At 44.6% G+C, this 23,869-nt stretch overlaps 2 protein-coding genes across 2 annotated transcripts in view; both read left to right on the top strand.

Moving 5' to 3' along the window:
- LOC311530254 (butyrophilin subfamily 3 member A2-like) overlaps positions 1 to 7,753 on the top strand; it is a gene marked incomplete at its 5' end in the record, with an annotated part of 31,361 nt that extends 23,608 nt beyond the window's left edge. The window contains 2 exons of the mRNA XM_084646717.1: positions 6,516 to 6,581; positions 7,247 to 7,753. Coding sequence (XP_084502843.1) covers positions 6,516 to 6,568 — 53 coding nt within the window. The 3' untranslated portion in view covers positions 6,569 to 6,581; positions 7,247 to 7,753. The remainder of the gene's footprint in view (positions 1 to 6,515; positions 6,582 to 7,246) is intronic.
- Positions 7,754 to 13,681: 5,928 nt separating this feature from the next.
- The window catches only part of LOC311531239 (butyrophilin subfamily 1 member A1-like), a 43,076-nt gene continuing 32,888 nt past the window's right edge, over positions 13,682 to 23,869 (top strand). The window contains 1 exon segment of the mRNA XM_084648472.1: positions 13,682 to 13,924. The gene's annotated coding sequence lies outside the window, so the exon portion shown is untranslated.

Here is a 23,869-nt window from a genome sequence, read left to right as displayed (position 1 = left end):
TGTTTTTTTTTGGCAACAGTTTTACACTGTTGACTCATATTTAGCTTATGGTCTACTATGACCTCCAGATCCCTTTCCACAGTACTCCTTCCTGGGCAGTCATTTCCCATTTTGTATGTGTGCAACTGATTGTTTCTTCCTAAATGGAGTACTCTGCATTTGCCCTTATTGAATTTCATCCTATTTAGTTCAGAGCATTGCTCCAGTTTGTCCAGATCATTTTGAATTTTTATCCTATCCTCCAAAGCACTTGCTTGCTATCATCTGCAAACCTTATAAGTGTACTCTCAATGTCATTGTATAAATCATTGATAAAGATATTGAACAGAACTGGACCGAGAACTGATTCCTGCAGGACTCCACTTGATATGCCCCTCCAGCTTGACTGTGAACCACTGATAACTACTCTCTGGGAACGGTTTTCCAACCAGTTTTGCACCCACCTTAAAATAGCTCCATCTAGGTTGCATTTCCCCACTTTATTTATGAGCAGCTCAGGTGAGACAGTATCAAGAGCTTTATTACTAAAGTCAAGATATACCACGTTCTACCGCTTCCCCCCATCCACAAGGCTTGTTATCCTGTCAAAGAAAGCTATCAGGTTAGTTTGACATGATTTGTTCTTGACAAATCCATGCTGACTGTTACTTATCACCTTATTATCTTCTAGATGTTTGCAAATTGATTGCTTAATTATTTGCTCCATTATCTTTCCGGGTACAGAAGTTAAGCTGTCTAATTTTTAATTCCATGGTTTGTCCTTATTTCCTTTTTATAGGTTGGCACTCTATTTGCCCTTTTCCAGTCTTCTGGAATCTCTCCCATCTCTCATGACTTTTCAAAGATAATCACTTATGGCTCAGATATCTCCTCAGTCAGCTCCTTGAGTATTCTAGGATGCATTTCATCAGGCTCTGGTGACTTGAAGACATCTAACTTGCCTGGGACAAATGGCCTGGCCGAGTGGGCAGGGATCTGCTCAGAGACACACGCCCTGTGCTGCACTCGGAGGGCAGAGACCAGCCAGGGCTGGGCAGCAACGTGGCACCACACTGGGATTAACCCTTTCCTTCCACCCCACCATCCCCTGATTGGTCAATGGCACTGCGCACTGTCTGAAAGATCTCAGTAAAAGTCCCCTATTTTGAGTCCAAGTAAACCATCAAAAATAAAATCTCATTCACTCTGCTCCAGCCCCTGGCTCTCCCTCAAACTCCTCACACTCCTTGAGTCAGGAACCTGCAGCCCTTCTTCCTGGAGCTGGCTTCAGTTCAGACTGCACATATTTCCCTACAATCCTCACCTGCAGGGTTCTGTCCTGCTACAGCTGCTGCTGCTGTAATAGTCATCTCTGGGAGCTCCTCTCTCTAGGCTCTCTGCTCTAGTGAGCTCTCCTGGGAGCCCCTCTCCTCAGCAACTTCCTCTTTCTGGGGTCCCTTCAGCTGAGCTCTGGTAACCCATCTAAGGATTTAGTTACTTCCATTTGGGTCTGGGATGGCTGGTTTTCCTTTTTGTGAGCATGTCACAGGTAGCCTGGGCACTGATTCCCCTTAAAGGGCTAGTCCCCGTGACATATCCCCCCTGTACCCAAAGGTAGACTTGACCATGGGTAATGTCGGTTATATTCTACAGGGGATACTTCCTGCCCTGCTGCCACAAGGAAATCTGCAAGGCCCTTGGCCATATTTTTATTCCAAAGTATGAAGAGACCAGGAGTTGTGTCCCCAACATTCTATGTAGCTCATGTGATGGGTAAAATCCCCCATAGTCTTCAGCATGGAGTAGCTCACAACAACTTGTACTCCTTGTAAGGGCATGTCTACACTACAATTAATTACTGTACTCTTTGTCAGTCAAGTCTACTGGCCCAATCAGCATAAGGCTGCCTCATGGTCTCTGGGACAGCAGCATCCCCCAGTAGACTCACATGCACCCTTTGGAGTCAAGGTAATCTTTTACTCAGACTATCTTCTTGTTAATGTTTCTAATTATTAAACACTGAATCTTTTTTTCCTGAAGCCTTCAATAAAGGAGCTAGGGGAGTCCATTTCAGATCCTCGTCAGCCCACATGACCATGTGCAATGTTATCAGCTGGAAAAGTACCTTTCTGCTCCTCCCCTGGGGTGGACAGCCTTTCCTTTAGGATGGACTTCTTTTTAGACCTGCTCTGGTTCAGGCTTTGTGTTGCTCTTTCAGGCCTCTGGGGGAGAGGTCCCCTGTCTTGTCCCTTATTATTTCAGATTCCTCTTGAACGTGTGTTTTAAAGTAATTAACATGGTGGCTTTTCCTTTCAGCATGTGGAATCCCCTCCTCAGACAGCCCATCTTCCACTCAATGGTCCTGTACCTCTAAACCCACCTCAGCGCTGTTCTTTTCTCCAGCCGGCTGGTATACCTCACTGCCCAACTGATCAGTTTTCTGGAGAAGCCATGCTTTCTCTCTCTGGCATAATTTCAGCTCTTGCCACAAGGCCATCACCTCAGCCTCTGGGATCTCCAACATCGGATGTGTCTCAGAGTTGGGCTTCATTCCACCCTCAGTCTTAAGCTGGTTCTGGAGCTTTGTCATCTCTTTTTGCAACAACAAAGATTGCTGTTCCCTGGTCACTTTCTCAGTGCTAAGACAGGCCAGCTCCTGCTCCTGCTGGATGGCTTGGGCTGAGATCCAGTCCCTTGAGCTTTGCATCTCCTCTCGCGCCTGCCAGACCTCAGCCTTTGGGCCTGGAGGGTGTTTAGTTGTGCAAGGCCTTCTGCCCTACTCCCTTCAGCTGCAGCAACCTTTTCTTCTAGCTGTCTCCAGTTCATTAGTGGATGGCTTTGCTGGGTAGCTATAGAGGACATGGCCACTAGTGCAGCTTCCCTTGTAGCCCCCACCTCTGTCTTTGTGCCCATCGACATCCAGTCCTTCTGTGGGTGATCAACTTGTTCCCCTAAAAAGTCCTCTAGGACACCCACAGCATCACTCCTCTCCCCTGTGTACATGCAGCCTCCTGGTAATTTATTGTTGGACTTTCTGTGTTATCGCACATACCAGAGCCCTCTTCATGCATCTTTGCCATCTCCTGAGCCATTGGCTTTAGCCTTTCTAGTTCTTTAACTTGTTCTAGGAGCTGTTCCTTCTTTTGTCTCAGGATACATCTACATTTGAGCTGGGAGGTGATTCCCAGCTCACGTAGATGTACCCAGGCTAGCACCTAAAGATAGCCATGTGGCCAGGGTAGTACAGGTGGCAGATTGACCTAGCCACCTAAGTACAAACTCACCTGGACCTCTTTGGTATGTATTCAAATGGGTGGCCCAATGTGCCTGTACTTCCCCAGCTAGCACACTAAATTGAGCAGAGCTAGGGAGGGTATGTCTACATAAGCTGGGAATCACACCTCCTATCTCAAATGCAGACATATCCTCAGTTTCAAGGTCTCCTGGTTACTACCATCTAACCAGCGTAGCAGGCTCATATATCCCAGCAAACACTCTTCTAGTTTTCCAGCCACACTACTCCTGTTCTGTAGCCCTTTCTGGAGCATCTCATTCACAAGGCCTAGGGCTTGTTCAAGCTCTTTCAGTTTTGGCTCCTGAGTAGCTTTCCCCTTGCATGGCTCATTTTCTACCTTGGCAGCCTGCAGTTTGGCTGTCTTGAGACTCTTGTTTGCCGTCTCCCTGTTGCTTTGCTCCTCTCTTGGCTGAACTATTCAGGGCTCCAGGTGTTTCTTCTTGTTTAGGACCAGGGATCCTTGACAAGGGGTATTGACAATTGCATTTGCCACTTCATCCCTGTGGTGTGGTGCCTGGCACTTGGTACATTCAGCAGCTGTGAGTTTCTCCTACATTTGAATAATCTCCCCGGTACTTGGCTCACACGGGTGTTGGAGCTTTATCTTCAACTGCTGGGCTTCTGGAAGCTAGAGCAGAATTTCTTCTGCTGAATGCCATGTTCCTTCTTCAGAGCCTTGACTCATTTACTCTCCTTACTCACAACCAGATGGCTTCTCTCCTGCTCTGTGAGTAGCTCCTTCTGCCTGTCCACTGGTTACTGGGTTTGCTCCCATTGCTTGGCCAGTTTCTATGAGAAAGTCCACACGTGGGCCTGCTAATTACATACCTGTTAAATATCCCTCTCAGAGTTCTTATAACACCCATCTCTCGAGACCACCAAAACTTTTGAATCACATTTAGCCTTCTCCCCAGCTGCCCTGGCCCAGAGAGCCTGCTGTTCTCTAGAGCTTCTTGTTGCACCTTTTTCTACTGGAGTCCTTTCAGACTTCTGGAGGGAGCTACTCAGTCTCCCCAAACTCCCAAACTTTGAATCTGGGAGTGAACTTAAGATACCCCTGGTAAGCGGAGCGAAGTCTGAAACCCTTGGCTGGCCTCTTCCCCTGAAGCTTATACCCCAGGACCTACTTTCTTAGCTATTCATTTTGCCCAGTATTAGAAATTCTTACTGCCCCATAGCAACACCCCTTCTTTCCAAAATCCAGAGTTCTTGTAGGAAAGCAGTATTTTACATGTCCCTTTCCCTACATTTGAAACAAACCCATGAAGGGCTCACTCTTCCTGGAGCAAAAAGGGATTCCTACAGTCGTCTGTTTTGACATGACAGTAGCTAGGCCTGACTTCCCCATGGCAGGATGGCATGACTTCCCCATGGCAGGACGTATTTAATAACCTGGAACTCCCCTCTTCTCTGACTCTTCTGGGAAACCAGGCCAGTCTCAGCATCCTGGTTTCTGGGGGCCAACCCCATCTTATTTGCCCATCTTGCCCACGGTCGGTACCTAATATTGGACCAGTCCTGTGCTTTCTTCTCTTGTGGTTGTCTGTGGTGGCTGACTCTTTCAAATCACTGACCTTCTTTGAGGCACCACTGTGGTTGCTTAGTTCCTTCGAAATATGGGAGCTGGAACTCCCATAGTTGTTGCTGCCCTCCTGACACTACCTTGAGAGAGTGAATGTCCCACCGTCATGGAAGTGCTTGTGCCATGCTGCTTGGTCATCCGTTCTTGGTGGAATGGGATCTCAGATTCCACTTCTGATACCATATAGTCAGGGGAAGCACATTTAAGTACTCCACTCAGCTGCCTCAGGGTGGCCCTGCAAGTACCTTGCCTCAGTTTACCCTCTTCGGCACTACTTAAATAACTCCATGTAATCTGAAAAATCTGAAACAAAAGTCCCTTGCTGGGATCTACTTTACTCATAAACTCAAAGGTCAGAAGGGACCATCATGATCATCTAGTCAGACTTCCTGCACATTGCAGACCACAGAGCCTCACCCACCCACTCCAGAAATAGACCTCTAACCTCTGGAAGAGTTACTAAAGTCCTCAAATCATGATTTAAAGATTTCAAGTTTACAGAGAATCCACCATTTACACTAGTTTAAACCTGCAAGTGACCTATGCCCCATGTTGCAGAGGAAGGTGAAAATCCCTCAGATCTCCGCCAGTCTGACCCAGGGGAAAATTCCTTCCTGACCCCAAGTATGGGGATCAGTTAGACCTTGAGTATGTGGGCAAGACCCACCAGCCAGATACCTGGGAAAGAATTCTCTGTAGTAACTCAAAGTCCTCCCCATCTAGTGTCCCATCATCAGAGATATTGGCTGCTAGCAGTTGCAGATCAGCTACATCCTCTCGCTGCCCTCTGCCTCAGTGGTTCCCACCCCTTCCCTTGTCCCCCCTCAGGCCCCACTGGGCCTGCCCCTCTCTTTTTCCCTATCTGCCCACTTGGTGCCCACCCTTCTCCTTTGCCCCCCTCTAACCCTGGGTGCCCACCTCTTTCCTCACCACTCCTTTATCCTCTGGTGCCCCCATTTTCTCCCCAGGTGACTGTCCCACTCCTCTCTTCTCTGCCTCTATTCCCATGTGGCCTGTCCCTTCCCTCTTCCCCCCTCTTACTACTGATACCTGCCTTTTCCACCTTTTGATGCCTGTTCTTCCGCTTGCCCCACCACACCCTCTGATACCTGCATCTTCCCTCACCCCCAACATCTGGCTCTCTGCTCACCCCCTCTGCCTCACTGATGCAAGCCCCTTCCCTCTGCCATCTTGATACCTGGCTCTTCCTTCAACCACTTTCTTCCCCATGAAGGCCCCTCCCCTCAACATCCTCTGTCCCTCTGGTGCCTCCCCGTTACCTCACCTCCTCTTCCTCAGGCACCTTCCCTCTCCTGCTCTTTGCCCCGCAGTGACTACATCTCCCCTTGTCCCCTATAGCCCCCCTGACACCCGCACCATCCCTCAATCCTCTCTGTCCCTTTGGTGCTTGTCCCTCCTTCCTGTGGGTGGAAACCCTTTCCCTTGCCCAACCATCTCCCAGCCTTTGATCCCAACCCCCTCACACTTGCTCCTCCCCACAACTCTCTGGTTCCCCTCCCACCCCTGGGGCATATCCTTCCTCCTGGCATTGCATGGGGGCCCCATGACACAGTGATTAATGGGAATGAAGGTTAATTTCCCTTTCATCCTAGTGACCAGCCCCTGACCCTGGCACTGATTCTGTGACTCTCTCCCCAGTGAACATGACTCTGGATCCAGACACATCAAATCCCTGGCTCATCCTGGTCTGAGGATCTTAAACATGTGAGAGATGGACATACCCCACAGGATCTTCCCGATAATCCTAAGAGATTTGATACTTTCCCCATTGTCCTGGGTGCTGAGGGATTTATGGACGGGAGGTGTTACTGGGAGGTGGAGGTGGGAGACAAGACAGGCTGGACTCTGGGGGTTTGTAGAGAATCTGTGAGCAGGAAGGGGCCAGTCAGACTCACACCTGGGAATGGATACTGGACAATGTGTCTGAAGGATGGGGAATACAAGGTCCTCACCTCCCTCTCAAGCTCCCTCCCCGTGAGCATCAGGCCCAGCCGAGTGGGTCTGGAATCCCATGCCTGTAGGAGATGCACCCTTGCATCCTTGCTTACCCTCAGGAGTGAGATATTGGCTTCTATGACCCCCACCTGTGGAAAATGGTGGCTGAATTAGCAATATTGTCCCTAGACACCTGCAGTGATCCCTTTAAAAAAACACCTAGACCCTTTGCCCTATCTTGAGCACCCAACCTCTCCCCCTCCCCTGGAGGGCACTCACCATGTTTAAGATGCTTGCTGAGATGTGTGCTTGCCAAGGGTCACTGAGAAAGTGATTTGTATGTAAAAAGAGGTATATTTTTACACTATAATGTTTCAGTGCTGTGCGTGAACTAAAAATCATGCTTCTGTGAATTGTTTCTTGTGTTTCTATAGATTTGGCCTTCAGGGGATCTTCCTACACACTGGGGGAGCACCTCCACCAAATAAGGAAGTGACCAAGGTGCAGCAAGGAGGACATGTTCTGAGAGGTGCTCCAATCCTCTGAGGCTGAAAAAAGAGGATACAGGGAGTGGACAAAGACTTTAAAGGAAAAATAATTCAAACTCACAGGGAGGCCAGAAAGGAGAGTAAGGAACACATTGTAAAGGGCCAGGAGTGGATGATAAAAATGATGGAGGAGCAAACAGTAATGTTGAGGTCCCTAATCATGCTCCAGGCAGAACACATGAGTGCTCCCTCACCAGCCATTACAGAACTGCTTTCCATGCCTTCCCCAAACTCCTCCCACGCATTCCTTGCAACATCCCAGAACATCTCTGTATGCCGTTCCATCCATCCCTTTGGACAGTTTCCAAAACGATAGCTGGATTTACACACAGTTATGAGAGCGTACTGCCATACGCTTTTTTCTCCCTTCCCACCAATCCTTTTGTGTGTGTTGTTAATTATTATTTAATAAAAACAAACTCTGAAAGATACCAATCTTTATTTGTCGCCAACACATGGTGGTCGCTGCTGATAGTTATACACTTGCTGACTGCAAATCCTGGTCAGGAATCATCAAAATTTTAATGCAAAGCAGCAAGTTAACAAAGCATGGCAGAGTGCTTTGTAGAAATACACATTACTGGTGTTCATTATCAAAATGTTGTCTCAAAGCCTCCCTGATTCCAATAGCCTCCCATTATGTTCCTCTAGTAGTCCTGGTATCTGGCTGCTTAAAATAAGCCACCAGGTGATCCGCTTCCGTGCTCCACACTGTGGGAAACATTTATCATAGAATCATAGAATATCAGGGTTGGAAGGGACCCCAGAAGGTCATCTAGTCCAACCCCCTGCTCGAAGCAGGACCAATTCCCAGTTAAATCATCCCAGCCAGGGCTTTGTCAAGCCTGACCTTAAAAACCTCTAAGGAAGGAGATCCTACCACCTCCCTAGGTAACGCATTCCAGTGTTTCACCACCCTCTTAGTGAAAAAGTTTTTCCTAATATCCAATCTAAACCTCCCCCACTCCCCCATTTCACCCTTAGCCTCACAGCTATTATAGAGCATGCCCCCAGCTGCTATCACCATGGGAATAGTTTCCTCATTTAGGTCTAGCATTCCATAAAGGCAGCACCAGCATGCTTTTAATCTGCCAAAGGCACATTGTACAGTCATTCTGCACCTGCTCAACCTATTGTTGAAGCACTCCTTGCTGCTGTGCAGATTTCCCATCTAAGGTTTCATGAGCCATTGGAATAAAGGGTATACTGGGTCTCCCAGGATTGCTATTGGCATTTCACCATCCCCCACTGGAATCTTCTGCTCTGGAAAGAAAGTCCCTGCTTGCAGATTTCTGTACAGGCCAGTGTTCCTAAAGATGCATGCATCATGCACCTTCCTTGACCATCCCAGTTTGATGTTGATGAAATGCCCATGGATATCCACATGTATAGTATGTATATATACACAGGTTTGGGCTTCAACCCTCTCATCTCTATTGAGCATCACCAGGGTGGAGGGATCCGGGTGGTTTGTCAGTCATCTGGGTGGTACCCAGAGCCCAAGGTGCTAGGGAGCGATCTCAGTGGGCAACATTTACCATCAATCTATGAAGCAAAATCCCTGGGGCATAACGGCCTGTTTGAAACAGAAAATTCTGTTATTATGAGAGAACATTCAAACTGTTGGATCAGTAATACCTTTCTCAATCAAGAAAAGGAATCAACAATTTACGTAGCAGGTCAATTACCAGTCAAACCCCACACTGAAATTACCACCACCAGAAACAAAACAAAATACAGGAAACAAAGAACTGAAGAATCCGTGGTGCACATTTTACAATCTACATACAAGCAAAGAAAATGGCAGAGTGGTATCTTCACAGGGTCACAGTTCAGGCAGTCTGATTACCTGAATTTTGAATATTCAGTGTACCAGAGTTTTGAGTTTCATGTAAATTTAATCTAACTCTGAATGTCCTGAAACTCTTACTCCCCCACCCAAAAAGCAAACAAACAAAAATCCTCTCCCATAATTTTGAGAATAAATATTCACCCAAATCACAGAACCATAAAACCAGTGCTTAATGTGTGCCAGGGCTTGGCAGGGCTGAGCCCCGGCACCTCTAGGCTTGACGGTTCATAGTCCTCTGGCCTCGCTGCATCAGTTATGAAAGTAAAAAAATTGCTTGAGCCCCGGCAGCTCTTTCATTACAGATTAAGCACTGCATAGAAACAGCTTATTCCTGCACACCTATCTTCCTCTCAATGATTTCTAGAATGTAGTAATTCTGATGCTGTGGTTTGTTTGCTATCTTTTCACTGTATGAAATGTCATGCAAATTGTGTGGTGCTCTTTCTGTTGACATTCCATGGAACTTGGGCTCATCGCTCACTTTGCTTTTGTCTACTCACAAAAGTTGCACTGACTATCTATTTAGTTACTGATAATACCTCTTGTCTGAACACTCTTATTTCAGTTTCAGAGTGGCCTATATATTTAGTTTAAGTCAGTTCTTGATGGATTTATGCTAATGAATATAGGTCACTATTAAGCTGACTTACACAAGTTTCACAAAACCAGAGCACAAGCCACATATGGAGAATGCTGTAGGCATGTCTGAAATGCCCACCCTGCCTCGGCGACCTAAACATTGAAAACACAAGAACAGCAAGTGAAGACTGATTAATTTGCTTCACTTAATGTTTGGATTAATTGTGATAATGATTCATCCAAATATTGTGGGGAACTAGTGAGTTGCAAAAATATTCTAATTAATTTGGCAATTCCTGAATGTCGCTGAACACTGCAGGCCAAAATATTTGCAGACATAACTCCACTGAAGTCAATGTGGTCTTATGAGCAGAGAATTTGCCCCTGAGCTCTATGAACCTCTGAATGCCAATGAATCAAACTAGTCCTGTTCATTCACAGATAAAACAGTGCTAAAGCTGTGTTGCCTAGAGCCATTTTTAAAATCAGTATCTGGACTTTTATGTAGTGTAGATGAGGCCATGCTTCCACTCTTATTGCACACATACAATAGAAAAAAATTAGTTTTGTCCCTGCTTCCAAACTAATGCAAGTCCTGGGAGTTTTATTTCTCAGGTTCCTTTTTCCAAGATAAAATTCCACCAACAAGGGGTGAAGGCAGCCCAGAGGTAGACCCCCTATTCCATGGGTTCATCAAGGCTGTTCCGATGTTGGACTCTCAGGCTGTCAAGCCTTTCCGGTTGTGCAGGAACGGACCAAATGGCGAACGATCGCTATGGCCTACTGTCTGGGTAAGCATTGAAGAAGGTTCCTTTTCCCTGGGGTGAATCCCTGGATGATGGCTTTGAGTGTGATCCTGGTGGTTTTGTTTGTTTCTATTGGCCTTGCTTCTTTGTCTACTTAAAATAAAAGGTAAAAGTCAGTGGCAAATGTAATGTATTTAGCATGAAATTGTCTTCTAATAAATGAAAAAGGTGAAGAATGAAATTCTACCCTGGGCCAAGCCCCCGTCCCCAGCAGCACAGGGAAAGAAATGTTACAAATGTTCCCCTTTGCTTCAGGGGGCAGTGATCTGCATAAGCCCTTTACCAGGCAGAGAGAACGTCTCCCCAGTACTGCCTCAAGCTGACTGGAGCACTTGGGAAAGGGTGTGTGTGAGATCAAACCACTGTCCACTCCTCACTCTTTCAGTCCACTTCCCCCCGACCTGTGCAGTTATTCTCCCCTCAGTCCTGATGGACTTTAGGAATTTCATTTATTGCTAAAAAGAAATTGGGATGACACTAAGCTTGATAAATTTCACCCCAACAATTAGTATGAAAAAAATATACACAGTAGAAAATAGGGGTCTGAATAAACATGGGCTCTCAGCCTTAACCTCAGTTCTGACAATAGTGAGAAACAACAGGTAAGAGATGGAGGAAGGAAAACCTTTTTCTCTTGGTGTTGTGAAAGTGAAATCCATCAAAGACTCATGAATTATATAATCAGTGTTCATCTTTCACAAAACGAAACCTTATGTTTCTAATAATAATTTATATTTATTTTTGTTTCTTTTTTAGGGAAACATGATACAGAAATTGGTAAGTGTTATGCTTTTTCCTCCAACAAATAAAAGTTGTGTACAAATTTGTCTCCTGATAAGGGTGTTTGATTATTTATTTATGTACTTTTTTGAGTGAAGTTTTTTAACCAGAAGAAGATTAAAGCCCTGATACTGCACTAACATCAGTTAGCTATTGACTTCAGTGAGTCTAGGATCAAGCACCGAATGCACAAGTCATATCACTAAAACAATACGGTAACTCTTCACTTAATGTTGTTCTGTTAACATTGTTTCGTTGCTGATCTATTAGGGAACAAGCTCGTTTAAAGTTGCAAAATGCTCCCTTATAAGTCGTTTGGCAGCTGCCTGCTTTGTCCACTGCTTGCAGGATTCTCCAGAAGAGCAGCCCCTCCTTGTGGGGATTAGAACCAAGGGGGGCTCACAGCCCCCCCCCCCATCAGCTCCCCTAAATTCTCTGTAAGGTATGTGGCTCAGCAGCTGCCCAGCAGCATTTCAGGTGGCCCTCCCCACACTGCCCTGCTGCTCCTGCCCTGCCTTCTGCCTTAGAGCTGCTCTCAGGAGTTTCCTGCTTGATGGGAAAGTGGGGGAGAGGGGTGCTGATATCAGGATGTCCCCCTGCTCCTGCTCCTGCCCCCCCTCGCTCCATACCCCCTCTCCACAAAGCAGAGGAGGGAGACTGGGCTCAGGGACAGAAAGGAGGGAGCTTCCTGGAAGCTGTTGCTTCCTGTCTGAACTGGGGGACCTGCTTAAAAGGGCAACATACCTGAACTGGGCTCAGCATACTTAAAGGGGCAATGCACGTCTCTCTCACTCATGCATGCACCCCCCAGCACTTTGGAAAGTCAGCACCTGTGCAGCTGTGCATGTGCTGTCAGGAGGAGGGAGTGGTGCACTCCAGCTGGATAGTGTGGGCTCATCATCATGTTCAGTTTTTGCAGGGAAGTGTTTGCAGCTACTGCCCTGCATCTATTGTGTTTCCTCCCTTCTGCCTCAGTCCATGCTGCCTTGTAGAGTGTAAGGCTACATTAACAACAGCCTATTAACCCTTGAGGGCTCAGCTGAGTGCTAGTTCATCATTTAGCAGCAAGGCATTCCCTGGGAAATATTCCACCCTCCTATTCCACCACCTCAACCAAGCTTCACAATCATTTATTGCTGTGTACAATATTAAACTGTTCATTTAAAATTGTTTAAAATTTATACTGTATATGTATATAATGTCTTTTGTCTGGTGAAAAAAATTTCCCTGAAACCTAACTCCCCCTATTTACATTAATTCTTATGGGGAAATTGGATTTGCTTAATATCATTTTGCATAAATTCACATTTTTCAGGAACATAATTACAGTGTTAGGTGACGAGTTACTGTAATGCTGATAATTTGAGGTCCAGCAATTCCACTTTTTGCACCACCAGAACTCCCAACAAAGCCAATGAGAATATGTGAGATATGAGGAAGCAGAACTGGGCTCTAATGGCTAGATTTTTAAAGATGCCCCTCTTTCCTTTGATAGCGTATATGGAGTGTGGGTGGGTGTGTGCAGACTCAGATTTCATATCACAATCAGAGCTCTGAGACACTTCTCAAACTAACCCCCCCACTCTCCTCATATCAGACTCAGAGATCTCCCAAGGTGCTCCACCTAATTCATCCACCACTCAACACAGGTGTACCTAACACAGTGAAGGCCGTTGGAGTGTATGCAGAAAATTCATCGTAAGTATTGCCAGCTCCAGTGGAGCAGAGTCAACTCTGCATTAACTCTGTATGTCCTGGTTTTCAGAAGTCTGAGTTTTGATGAACTTAGAGACACCTGGTGGGTAAGGTAATATCTTTTATTGGACCAACTTCTGTTGGTGAAAGAGACACATTTTCAAGCTACACAGAGCTCTTCTTCAGGTCTTTATGGCTCAAAAACTTGTCTTTATTACCAATAGAACTTGGTCCAATAGAGAGATTACCTCATCCACTTTGTCTGTCTAATATCCTGTGACCAACATGGCTACAACAACATTGCAAACGACTTTTGATGCACTTGATGTTCTGGAAGGGTATGAGCTTCTTTGGGAAACCTTAACTCTATGATAACAAAGGTGGGTTTTTTCCCCCCATTCCATTTATTGTAGTTCACAAAAAAGCAGGAAGAGTCTCTTTGAAATCATTAATGGATTCAGGTAACTTGGGCCACCTGGATGCTTGACTCTGCCTGTGCATTTGCTTCCAGCTCAGCAGGACTGTGGAGTTGTTTCTTTAATCTATCTAATCGCCCCTTGTGACAGGATGTGAAATTACTGCAACTTTCCAGTTACCGTTTTACTTTCTCTTTCAAACTCTGCAAATGCTGCGAGAGGAGGAAAGCACATTTATTGGTCTGGAACACAAACACATTTATTTAAACAAGTGTAAGGAAAAGCAATGAGAAAACTCTGTAGCTATTTTATTACCAGAATTAGCTGTAAAATTTGATAAACTGGACTACTGACTCAAAACGCAATTATCTCAACAAAACCAGTGACGTCTGACCACGTCCTGAAGATTGCTCCTTCTGAGAAGTTTTACAATCAGGTAGGTTAATTTTGCTTCAGAATGACTCTTTGTAACCAACTCCTAATATACACTGCTTGTTGCTTGGACAATTTGAAGATTAAATAATCCTCTGATAATTTGTTTCACTCTTTATTAACACTACAATACATGTACATTCAAATTGATTAACATTCAAATGCATTGCTCATTTTCGTAGCAGTGTACCATGAGATTTGTACAGCAGGTTGAATTAATAATTTGTTTTTTTGCTATTTTGTTTTATTGAAGAACCCTGGGCCTCATTCTGTTCTCAGTGATGTCAGGGAAAAGATTTGTAAAAAAATAACTTCCAGTATTTAGAATACAGGAAGAAAGTTACTGTGCCAAATCCAGTGGTTATCAGCCTATTTTTCTGCCTGTTGTCATTTCAGTTTTCTAGAGCTGACTGTGGGGCTGAATCCTTTTGCTTCTGATACTTTCAAGGGAAAAAAGGAAAATTATTTCCAGAATCAATCAAAATAGAAAATTGCATCCTTTTCTCCTGATTAAATCATGGGAACTAAGCATGTGTCTAAGTTTGATCCTGTGTTTGAGAGTGTTGCTGAATAGGGGATTTCATAACATAATAAAAAAGAGGCAAATTTATATATTGTGTGACAGATAAGCTCCTTTTGTGTGAAAATCCATTGGAGGTGAGATTTCATAAAGAAATCCATAGAAGTAAAGCTAGTTGGGAAAAATGGAATTATTATTGTGAAAATGTATTTTAAAATTATTTCTATTTTATTTGAAATATTTTATGGATTTTTCAATTTTTAATCAAATATTATTAAAACAAAATTTTGTTTTTAGTTTTTCTTTTTCTTCAACTATCATTTCCCCCTCTGTGTTTCTTTTTAGAAAGGATAGGAGAACTGGTTAATAAAATCTTTTATTCCATTTAATTACAATGTCTCATTTTGAATCAATGTGAAATATTTTTTCATTTAGCATAATTTCATTGAAATGATCAGAAAAATCATTTTGAATATTTTCCTAAAAATCATGTGAAAAATCATTTTTGTTGAACTTTTTTTGTCCAGCTATAGTATTGTCAGCTCACATAATATTCTTGTGAGTTTGGGGATTTTATTTTGTCTCACAATATTTGGTGATTTTTCTGAAGCCTGGCATCTCTAGTTTTGAGATTGTGCAAATTTCAGATTTCATTTAAAGTAGAATTACATTTCTAGCCCTCGTGGTTCCAGAGAAAAGACTATGGCCTGAGTGCTCCCTGAGGGATCAAAATGTATCAAATGAAAATTAAATTGAAAATTATGACAACATATGTTATGGCCTAAACTCGATCTCTAATCTACTAAAAGCATTTAAATTAGATATACATAAAATAATATTCAAGCAGTACACATGTCCCGGAGAAGTTTTAAAGAAAGGCAAACCACTGAACTGGTGGAAGTCACAGGCTAGGAACCTGGAACCAGAGTTTGTTGAAATGCTAAACCGGCTTTAGAGAGCAGTGTTCTCTTATGCAGGTGAAGAGAGAATATTTTCTTCTTTAGAGTTTATTCAACTAGTTTAGTTCAATGACTAGTTCATTGAAAGTTGAGAAACTGATTGAGAATTGAAAAAGCAGGAAAGCTGGTAACATTACAGCCCTGGAGGCTTTTGTGAAAACAATACCATTAGGATTCTGATCCTGCAGTCAGCCCCCTGTGCTGGTGTGGAGAGTCACGGGGGCTTCATATGGGCATTAGCATCTGCCTGTGATGATGAGCTTGCAGGAGCTGGGGCTATATGTCTAAGGAGTGAAGTGAAATTCACATGCTAAAAACAGGTTTCGGACTAGCAGCCGTGTTTGTATCCGTAAAAAGAAAAGGAGGACTTGTGGCACCTTAGAGACTAACAAATTTATTAGAGCATAAGCTTTCGTGATCTACATCCGATGAAATGAGCTATAGCTCACGAAAGCTTATGCTCTAATAAATTTGTTAGTCTCTAAGGTCCCACAAGTCCTCCTTTTCTTTTTACATGCTAAAAACTTACTTAAACTGGAATCAGTGTTTTAAAAGTCTGATGCTCATTGACACTAAGGCTGCTTTGGAAATGACCGTTGTTCCCAGAATGTCATAAGTCCTGAGCTGTCTCCCTGTTTCCATTCCTCATTTATTTTAAGAAATTCAATAATATTTTTAGAATATTTCTTTCAGGAAACCTAGCTTGGCTCTGAACAAATTACAGCTCCCCCGTCCCCCTATCTCTGTGGGGATTTCATTTCCCCTACTTGACTAATTGTCCTTAATGCTATGTTTATGTCATGGAGGTCACAGAAGTCAAGGAATCCTCTGTGACCTTTTCTGCTTCAGGCCCTGGGGCCAAGGCAACCAGCAGGGCCCTGGCAAGGTTCCAGCGATGCACATGCATGACAGCCTTGCACACGGGGAGGGGCAGGGGGAACCCCCGCAGCTCCCAGCCACCATGGTGGCAGGAGAAACCATGAAGCTGCGGCAGCAAAAGTCACAGACAGGTCACGGCTTCCATGAATTTTAGTTTGTTATACCAATAAAATAAAAACCAGCAGGATCTTATTAAAGGGAAAAAGGCAAAATACCACATTTATTGTGAATACAGAAAGAATCATAGTAAGCAGTTAGTTATAGCTATAACATTCCATTCAGTCTCATATTTATTCACACATTCATTCATACAAACACACACACACAGGTTCTGCAAGGTTGTTATCATAGTTACCAGCCTTAGAGTTGCTCATGCCAAGCCACTGGCCAGGTGGCCTGGACATGAGGAGGGAGCAGGGCCTTGTCAGATGCTCATCTGATGCTCCTGGAAGTTGGTTTGCAGAATCAGACCCCAAAGTTCTCACTTTTTAGAGTCTATTTTTATAGGAATTTCTTCCTATGCCAGTCTATGGGAATTGCTTCATCATGCTGTTGCTGAATCAATCAGCAGATAGCACATTCCTGACGGCTCCAAGATGTTATCTTGTTCTTTGGTTCTCCCATTCTTGAGGCTGTTGGGTGGATTCCAGTCTGCCCTCCGGGGGGTCCTCTGGTTATTTCCACTTGACGCCTTCTTCAGCCGATGGACACTGGATTCTTAGGCTGGCACCTCCCTGATCATTCAGTTATTATCCACACCAAGCATCCATCCACATCCATCCTCTATCTCTATTTTAATGACAATTGTTAATACAACAAAAGGGCGGGGAGTCTCTGGGTGCTGTTTCTGTTGTTAGAGTATTGTTTTGAGTCTCTCTCTCTGTGAATTGCTTTGAGAACAGACTCTGTCTTAGAATGTACTAACACAGTTAGCAGCTTGCAAGTTTCACACATAGAGGGAGAGAAACAGTACCAAAAACCAAGAGACCTCTTAATTAGTAATACCCTGGAATTTGAACTATGGGGAATCAAACTCATTTGTGATTTTAATACAGAACTTCTTTAATATGATCCAACAAGTTTATTACACATCTTAGCCTTAATTATTCTACCTCCTTTTTGTTAAGTCATCTTTGGGGCTGTTACATATAACTGTACTAACCCCACCGTGAATTTACATTGAACGAGAATTAGTACTCTCTCTCCCCTTTTCATGCATTGTAGGCATAGGCACCGACTCCACCGGTGCTCCGGGGCTGGAGCACCCACAGGGAAAAATTAGTGAGCACTCTGCACCCACTGGCAGCCAAGCTCCCCTCACCCCCCATCCCACCTCAACTCCTTCCCCCCCACAAACAAGCCATGTCTCCACTCCTCTGCCTACCTCCCAGTGCTGTTTGGCGGCACTTAGGACTTTCCAGGAGGGAGCAGGGAGGAGCGGGGACACAGTGGGCTCAGGGGAGGAGGCAGAGAAGAGGGGGGGCAGGGGCTGGGTCTTCTGGGAAGGGGGTGGAATGGAACGGGGATTTTGGGAAAGGGATGGGATGGAGGTGGGGTGAGGGCTGTGCAGAGGCAGGGCCAGGGGCGGGGGTGGGGTCAACCACCCACCGGGAACAGTGAAAGTCTGCGCCTATGATTGTAGGTTCAAATTATTATAGATTTATTGGCTCATGAGCTCCTACAAGAGTTGCTGCAGAACAAGCCTGGTCAAATGTAGTTAGAAAGTTCTGCTTCCATTCTTCCTTCCATGTAGAAGCGGTTCTATGGTGTAATCCTGTATTTAAAATCAATGGCAAAACTTTGATGTGGAGGGATTGGATGGAGAGAGGAATTATGACTGTGTCTTGGCTAATTGACAGTAATCAGTTTAAACCATTTGTAGACCTACAGTAACAATTTGCCTTGCCCTGTTCTGGAACATTTAAATAACAGTTAAAACATTGGTTTACCAATGTATTTGGACTGGATGTATTGGGAGCTCCAGAACCTCCAGAACGTTTATTATTTTGTAGGAAACTTCCTGGATTTATTCAGCCAGCGGTTTTATCCTTTTACGGTTTTCTGGCCTAAAAAGCTCAGTCAAAGACTGATAACTCAAGAGCTGCTTGGAATAGAGATTTGGATACACAGATATCTCCGACGCAATGGAATACAATTGTATCTACTGTTAAAGAAAGCAACTGCAGACCACCTTTCAAATAAACTGGTCCCCACATAGGCTAATGGTAGAGGGCTTCCTAAATGTTGATCACTATTAGAAATTTAACTGTCTTGGTGCTACAATAGCTCATATGCTTTGGGAAATTCTGGGATGAGGTGGGTAAAAGGACCAAATTGATATTGGATGCTAAGTTGGAGCCCTCCCTCTTATGTTTTATTCTTGGACATAACCTCCATGTATCAGGAATATTTGGTAAGAAGGGGGTGTGGTTCCAGTGTGCAGCTTTGGTTACTGGAAAATTAGTCCTGCAAAAATGGACAACTCAGTCCACACCAAACATTTATGCCCAGCTCAGTGATATGGCTGAGCTCACACCTAATGAATGACCAGCATTCTGTACAGGGGGAAGGCCTGAAAAATTCAAAGACATTTGGGCTCACTTTTTAGAGGTCTATATTAATGTAGACCCTTAACGTAGGTAAGTTGCTTCTCCTCCCCTCCCTTTAGTCTAACCCTCTTTACTTACTTTGTGTGTTATGATAAATCTGGTATTTTGATATATTTGCACTATTTGGAAAGAAAGAAAGAAAGAAAGAAAGAAAGAAAGAAAGAAAGAAAGAAAGAAAGAAAGAAAGAAAGAAAGAAAGAAAGACCGGAAAACATAAACTGATCAATGCCAATGCAATTTTGCAAGCACCAAGTGTTCAAAAATCATGAGATTAACTAAAGGAAACATGAGATTTATTTTCTAAAAAAATACATTTTGGACTTTTTGGTTTTCTGAGCACTGAGATTTTCTTCTAGTCGTGTTCTCAAGTTTTTCTACTTCACCACAAGAGCAAGAAACTGACTGTTGTTAGAATGAGAGCTGAGATTCTCCTCTCACCATAGGATTGCAAGAGCTGGGGCATTAAGAGAAATGCCAGCTATTGAAAGAGTCAGGGTGAAATCAGGAAAGTTGGAGACAACCCAATGTGATTTGTTAGTGCTTTGATGTGGGAAGGAAATGCCTCCACTTCTAGCTACTGCAGGTGCTTCTCCGGCTCTCATCCCTGCACTATCTGAGCACCTCCCAAGCTTTGATACGTTCAGTCTCACAACACCTCTGGAAGGTGGGGAAGGGTTTTTATTCCTACTTTAGAAGAGGAAAAGTCAGGCACAGGCAGAAGAAATGACTTGTCTGAGTTCACACAGAGCAGGAATTAAGCCTGGGTCTCTCAGGTTAACCAACACCTGAACTACTGGACTATCATTTTCTCTGCAGCAGGAGCCGCGTAAAAGAGGATGCATGCACAGATGCACACGCACACGCACACACTAAGTCAGTAAAGTCTTTCTAAGATCATCTCACTGACCCTAGCCCTGCTCACTAGGCCAGTCCTGTGCAGAGTCAGGAGATAATGGTGGACAGGAATTGAGTATATGTCATAGGGGTGAAAATGTGTCATTTTTCAGGCCTGCTCGAAGAGGTTCAGGCTGCCTCTGAATGCACGCTTTCTGTGCTCAGCTTTTTAACCCAGCTGCCCACAGCCCCTCCTTTCTCCAGGTCTGTTTGCATTTCTTAGATAAGCTTCTTCCCCTGCAGGAATTCACTTGCTGGCTGTTGGCTGCTGGCACTTCCCTTCCATCTCACTGATCAGCTTGTTAAGATGGGAAATTTCTTTGGAAAATTTGGTGGCATTTTCACCTCATTTCTTCACAGTCTCCCTTTCCAGTTTCCCCAGTCCAGCTAGCAGAAATTAGAATCATAGAATCATAGAAATCCTAGAACTGGAAGGGACCTTGAGAGGTCATCTAGTCCAGTCCCCTGCATTCAAGGCAAGACTAAGTATTATCTAGACCATCCCTGACAGATGTTTGTCCAACCTGTTCTTAAAAATCCCCAATGATGGAGATTCCACCACCTCCCTAGGCAATTTATTCCAGTGCTTAACCACTGTCATAAATATAAAGGGAAGGGTAACCACCTGTCTGTATACAGTGCTATAAAATCCCTCCTGGCCAGAGGCAAAACCCTTTCACCTGTAAAGGGTTGAGAAGCTAAGGTACCCTCGCTGGCACCTGACCCAAAATGACCAATGAGGGGACAAGATACTTTCAAATCTGGAGGGGGAGACAAAGGGATTGGTCTGTCTGTGTGATGCTTTTGCTGGGAACAGACCAGGAATGCAAGCCTTACAACTCCTGTAAAGTTAGTAAGTAATCTAGCTAGAAAATGCGTTAGATTTTCTTTTGTTTAATGGCCTGTAAAATAAGCTGTGATGGCGGGAATGTGTATTCCTGTTTTTGTATCTTTTTGTAACTTAAGGTTTTGCCTAGAGGGATTCTCTATGTTTTGAATCTGATTGCCCTGTAAGGTATTTACCATCCTGATTTTACACAGGTGATTCTTTTACCTTTTCTTTAATCAAAATTCTTCTTTTAAGAACCTGATTGATTTTTCATTGTTCTTAAGATCCAAGGGTTTGGGTCTGTGTTCACCTGTACCAGTTGGTGAGGATTCTTATCATGCCTTTCCCAGGAAACAGGGTGTAGAGCTTGGGGGGGGGGGATATTCTGGGGGAAGATGACTCCAAGAGGTCTCTTTCCCTGTTCTTTGTTTAAAACGCTTGGTGGTGGCAGCATACTGTTCAAGGACAAGGCAAACCTTGTACCTTGGGGAAGTTTTTAACCTAAGCTGGTAAGAATAAGCTTAGGGGTCTTTCATGCAGGTCTCCACATCTGTACCCTAGAGTTCAGAGTGGGGGAGGAACCTTGACAACCACTCTGACAGTTAGGAAGTTTTTCCTAATGTCCAACCTAAACCGCCCTTGCTGCAATTTAAGCCCATTGCTTCTTGTCTTATCCTCAGAGGTTAAGGAGAACAATTTTTCTCCCTCCTCCTCGTAACAACCTTATATCTTGAAGGCTGTTATCATGCCCCCCCCTCAGTCTTCTCTTCTCCAGACTAAACAAACCCAATTTTTTTCAATCCTCCCTCATAGGTCACATTTTCTAGCCCTTTAATCATTTTTGTTGCTCTTCTCCGGACTTTCTCCAATTTGTCCACATCTTTCCGGAAATGTGGCGCTCAAAACTGGACACAATACTCCAGCTGAGGCCTAATCAGCACAGAGTAGAGCGGAAGAATTACTTCTCATGTCTGCACATCTACCAATGTGATAGCAATTCCCCTCTGCCATGTACATTGGCCAAACTGGACAGTCTCTATGTAAAAGAATAAATGGACACAAATCAGACGTCAAGAATTACAACATTCAAAAACCAGTCGGAGAACACTTCAATCTCTTTGGTCACTCGATTACAAACCTAAAAGTGGCAATTCTTCAACAAAAAAACTTCAAAAACAGACTCCAAGAAGAGACTGCTGAATTGGAATTAATTTGCAAACTGGATACAATTAACTTAGGCTTGAATAAAGACTGGGAGTGGATGGGTCATTACACAAAGTAAAACTATTTCCCCATGTTCCCCCCTCCCCCCCGTTCCTCAGATGTTCTTGTAAACTGCTGAAAATGGCTCACCTTGATTATCACTACAAAAGTCCCCCCCCACTCTCCTGTTGGTAATAGCTCACCTTACCTGATCACTCTCGTTACAGAGCGTATGGTAACACCCATTGTTTCATGTTCTCTGTATATATCTCCCCACTATATTTTCCACTGAATGCATCCAATGAAGTAAGCTATAGCTCACGAAAGCTTATGCTCAAATAAATTTTTTAGTTTCTAAGGTGCCACAAGTCCTCCTTTTTTTTTTTGCATGTCTTGCTTACAACATTCCTGCTAATACATCCCAGAATGATGTTTGGTTTTTTTGCAACAGCGTTACAGTGTTGACTCATATTTAGCTTGCAATCCACTATGACCCCAAATCCCTTTCCGCAATACTCCTTCCTAGGCAGTCATTTCCCATTTTGTATGCGTGCAATGATTGTTCCTTCCTAAGTGTAGTATTTTGCATTTGTCCTTATTGAATTTCATCTGATTTACTTCAGACCTTTCTCCAGTTTTGTCCAAATCATTTTGAATTTTAATCCTATTCTCCAAAGCACTTTCAATCCTTCTTCTTCCTCTGAAACTGATCCAGTCACTCATGTTGAAAAACAATCTCATGCCTGTCAGCTTCTGTCTTTTCATCATTGGACCTCAAGTATTTTACAATGGACATAAATTTCACTATCCCCATTTTACAGATAGAGAAACTGAGGCACAGAGAGGTGAAAACCCAGATCACTAAGGGACTTAGGTGCCTAAAGCCCAGATTTAGGTGCCTAACTCCCAGAATTAGGTGCCAGTGAAATCCAGACAACCCCTGCTTAGCTGCCACCTACCCCTCTAGGCACATGAAACTCACTCAATGCCAACATGGCATCTAAGTTTCTGCTTCTGGGCATGAGCACTGCTGCCTCACTCTAGGCATCCAGTCACCTAACTCATGTCTAAGCACCAGTGGGATCCTTAAACCAGAAGACAGGCAGTGGGACACCTGTGGGGCCTGATCCGTTATATGTGTTCTGAGCATACTGGAATGGGACTCATGCAAAATCCAGAGGCAGATCCTTTATAACTTTTAGACTAGTGGGAGTGGGAGATTTAGGTTCAATTACACTCTGCTTGGTGGGGAGAAAGGGTCTCCTACTGAGTGCAAGTGACTCCTTAGGTCAGGGGTGGGCAAACTTTTTGGCCCAAGGGCCACATCAGGGTTGTGAAACTGTACGGAGGGCCTCCCCAAACAGCCTGGGCCCTGCCCCCTATCCGCCCCCTTCCACTTCCCGCCCCCTGACTGCCCCCCTCAGAATTCCACTCAGAATCCCCGACCCATCCAACCCCCCCCGTTCCTTGTCCCCTGACTGCCCCCTGGGACCCCTGCCCCTATCCAACCCCCCCCCGCACCCCCCCCCGCTCCCTGCCCCCTTACCATGCTGCTCAGAGTGGCAGGACTGGCAGCTGTGCCGCCACCGTGGCCGGAGTGCCTGCGGGGGAGGGGGGGCAGCAGGGGAAGGGTCGGGGGCTAGCCTCCCTGGCCGGGAGCTCAAGGGCCGGGCAGGACGCTCCCTTGAGGACGGGCAGGCCGGATGTGGCCCGCGGGTCATAGTTTGTTCACATCTGCCTTAGATGAAAGCCCCAAGCACTGAGCTATAGAATGTTCTGATGAGAGGTTCCCTTAGTCTCTCCTGGTGAAGCTGTTCCACTGTGAATAAATAATGAAAAGTCACTGAGCCAGAGCAAGAAAGTGAAGAAAGCAACAATGACTCTGTACCCTGGTGGTCAGGGCACTGGCAGATAGAAGATGCAGGGTGCAGAACTCTGTTCCAGTGACTATAGGTCTCAGAGTGGCAGCTGTGTTAGTCTGTATCAGCAAAAAGAACGAGGAGTCCTTGTGGCACCTTAGCGACTAACAAATTTATTTGGGCATAAGCTTCCGTGG

This window comes from Lepidochelys olivacea (assembly GCF_965140295.1).
Source record: "Lepidochelys olivacea isolate rLepOli2 genome assembly, chromosome: 14".
In the NCBI taxonomy this organism is placed as follows: Eukaryota; Metazoa; Chordata; order Testudines; family Cheloniidae; genus Lepidochelys; species Lepidochelys olivacea.
This window is presented reverse-complemented; position numbering and strand designations above follow the sequence as displayed.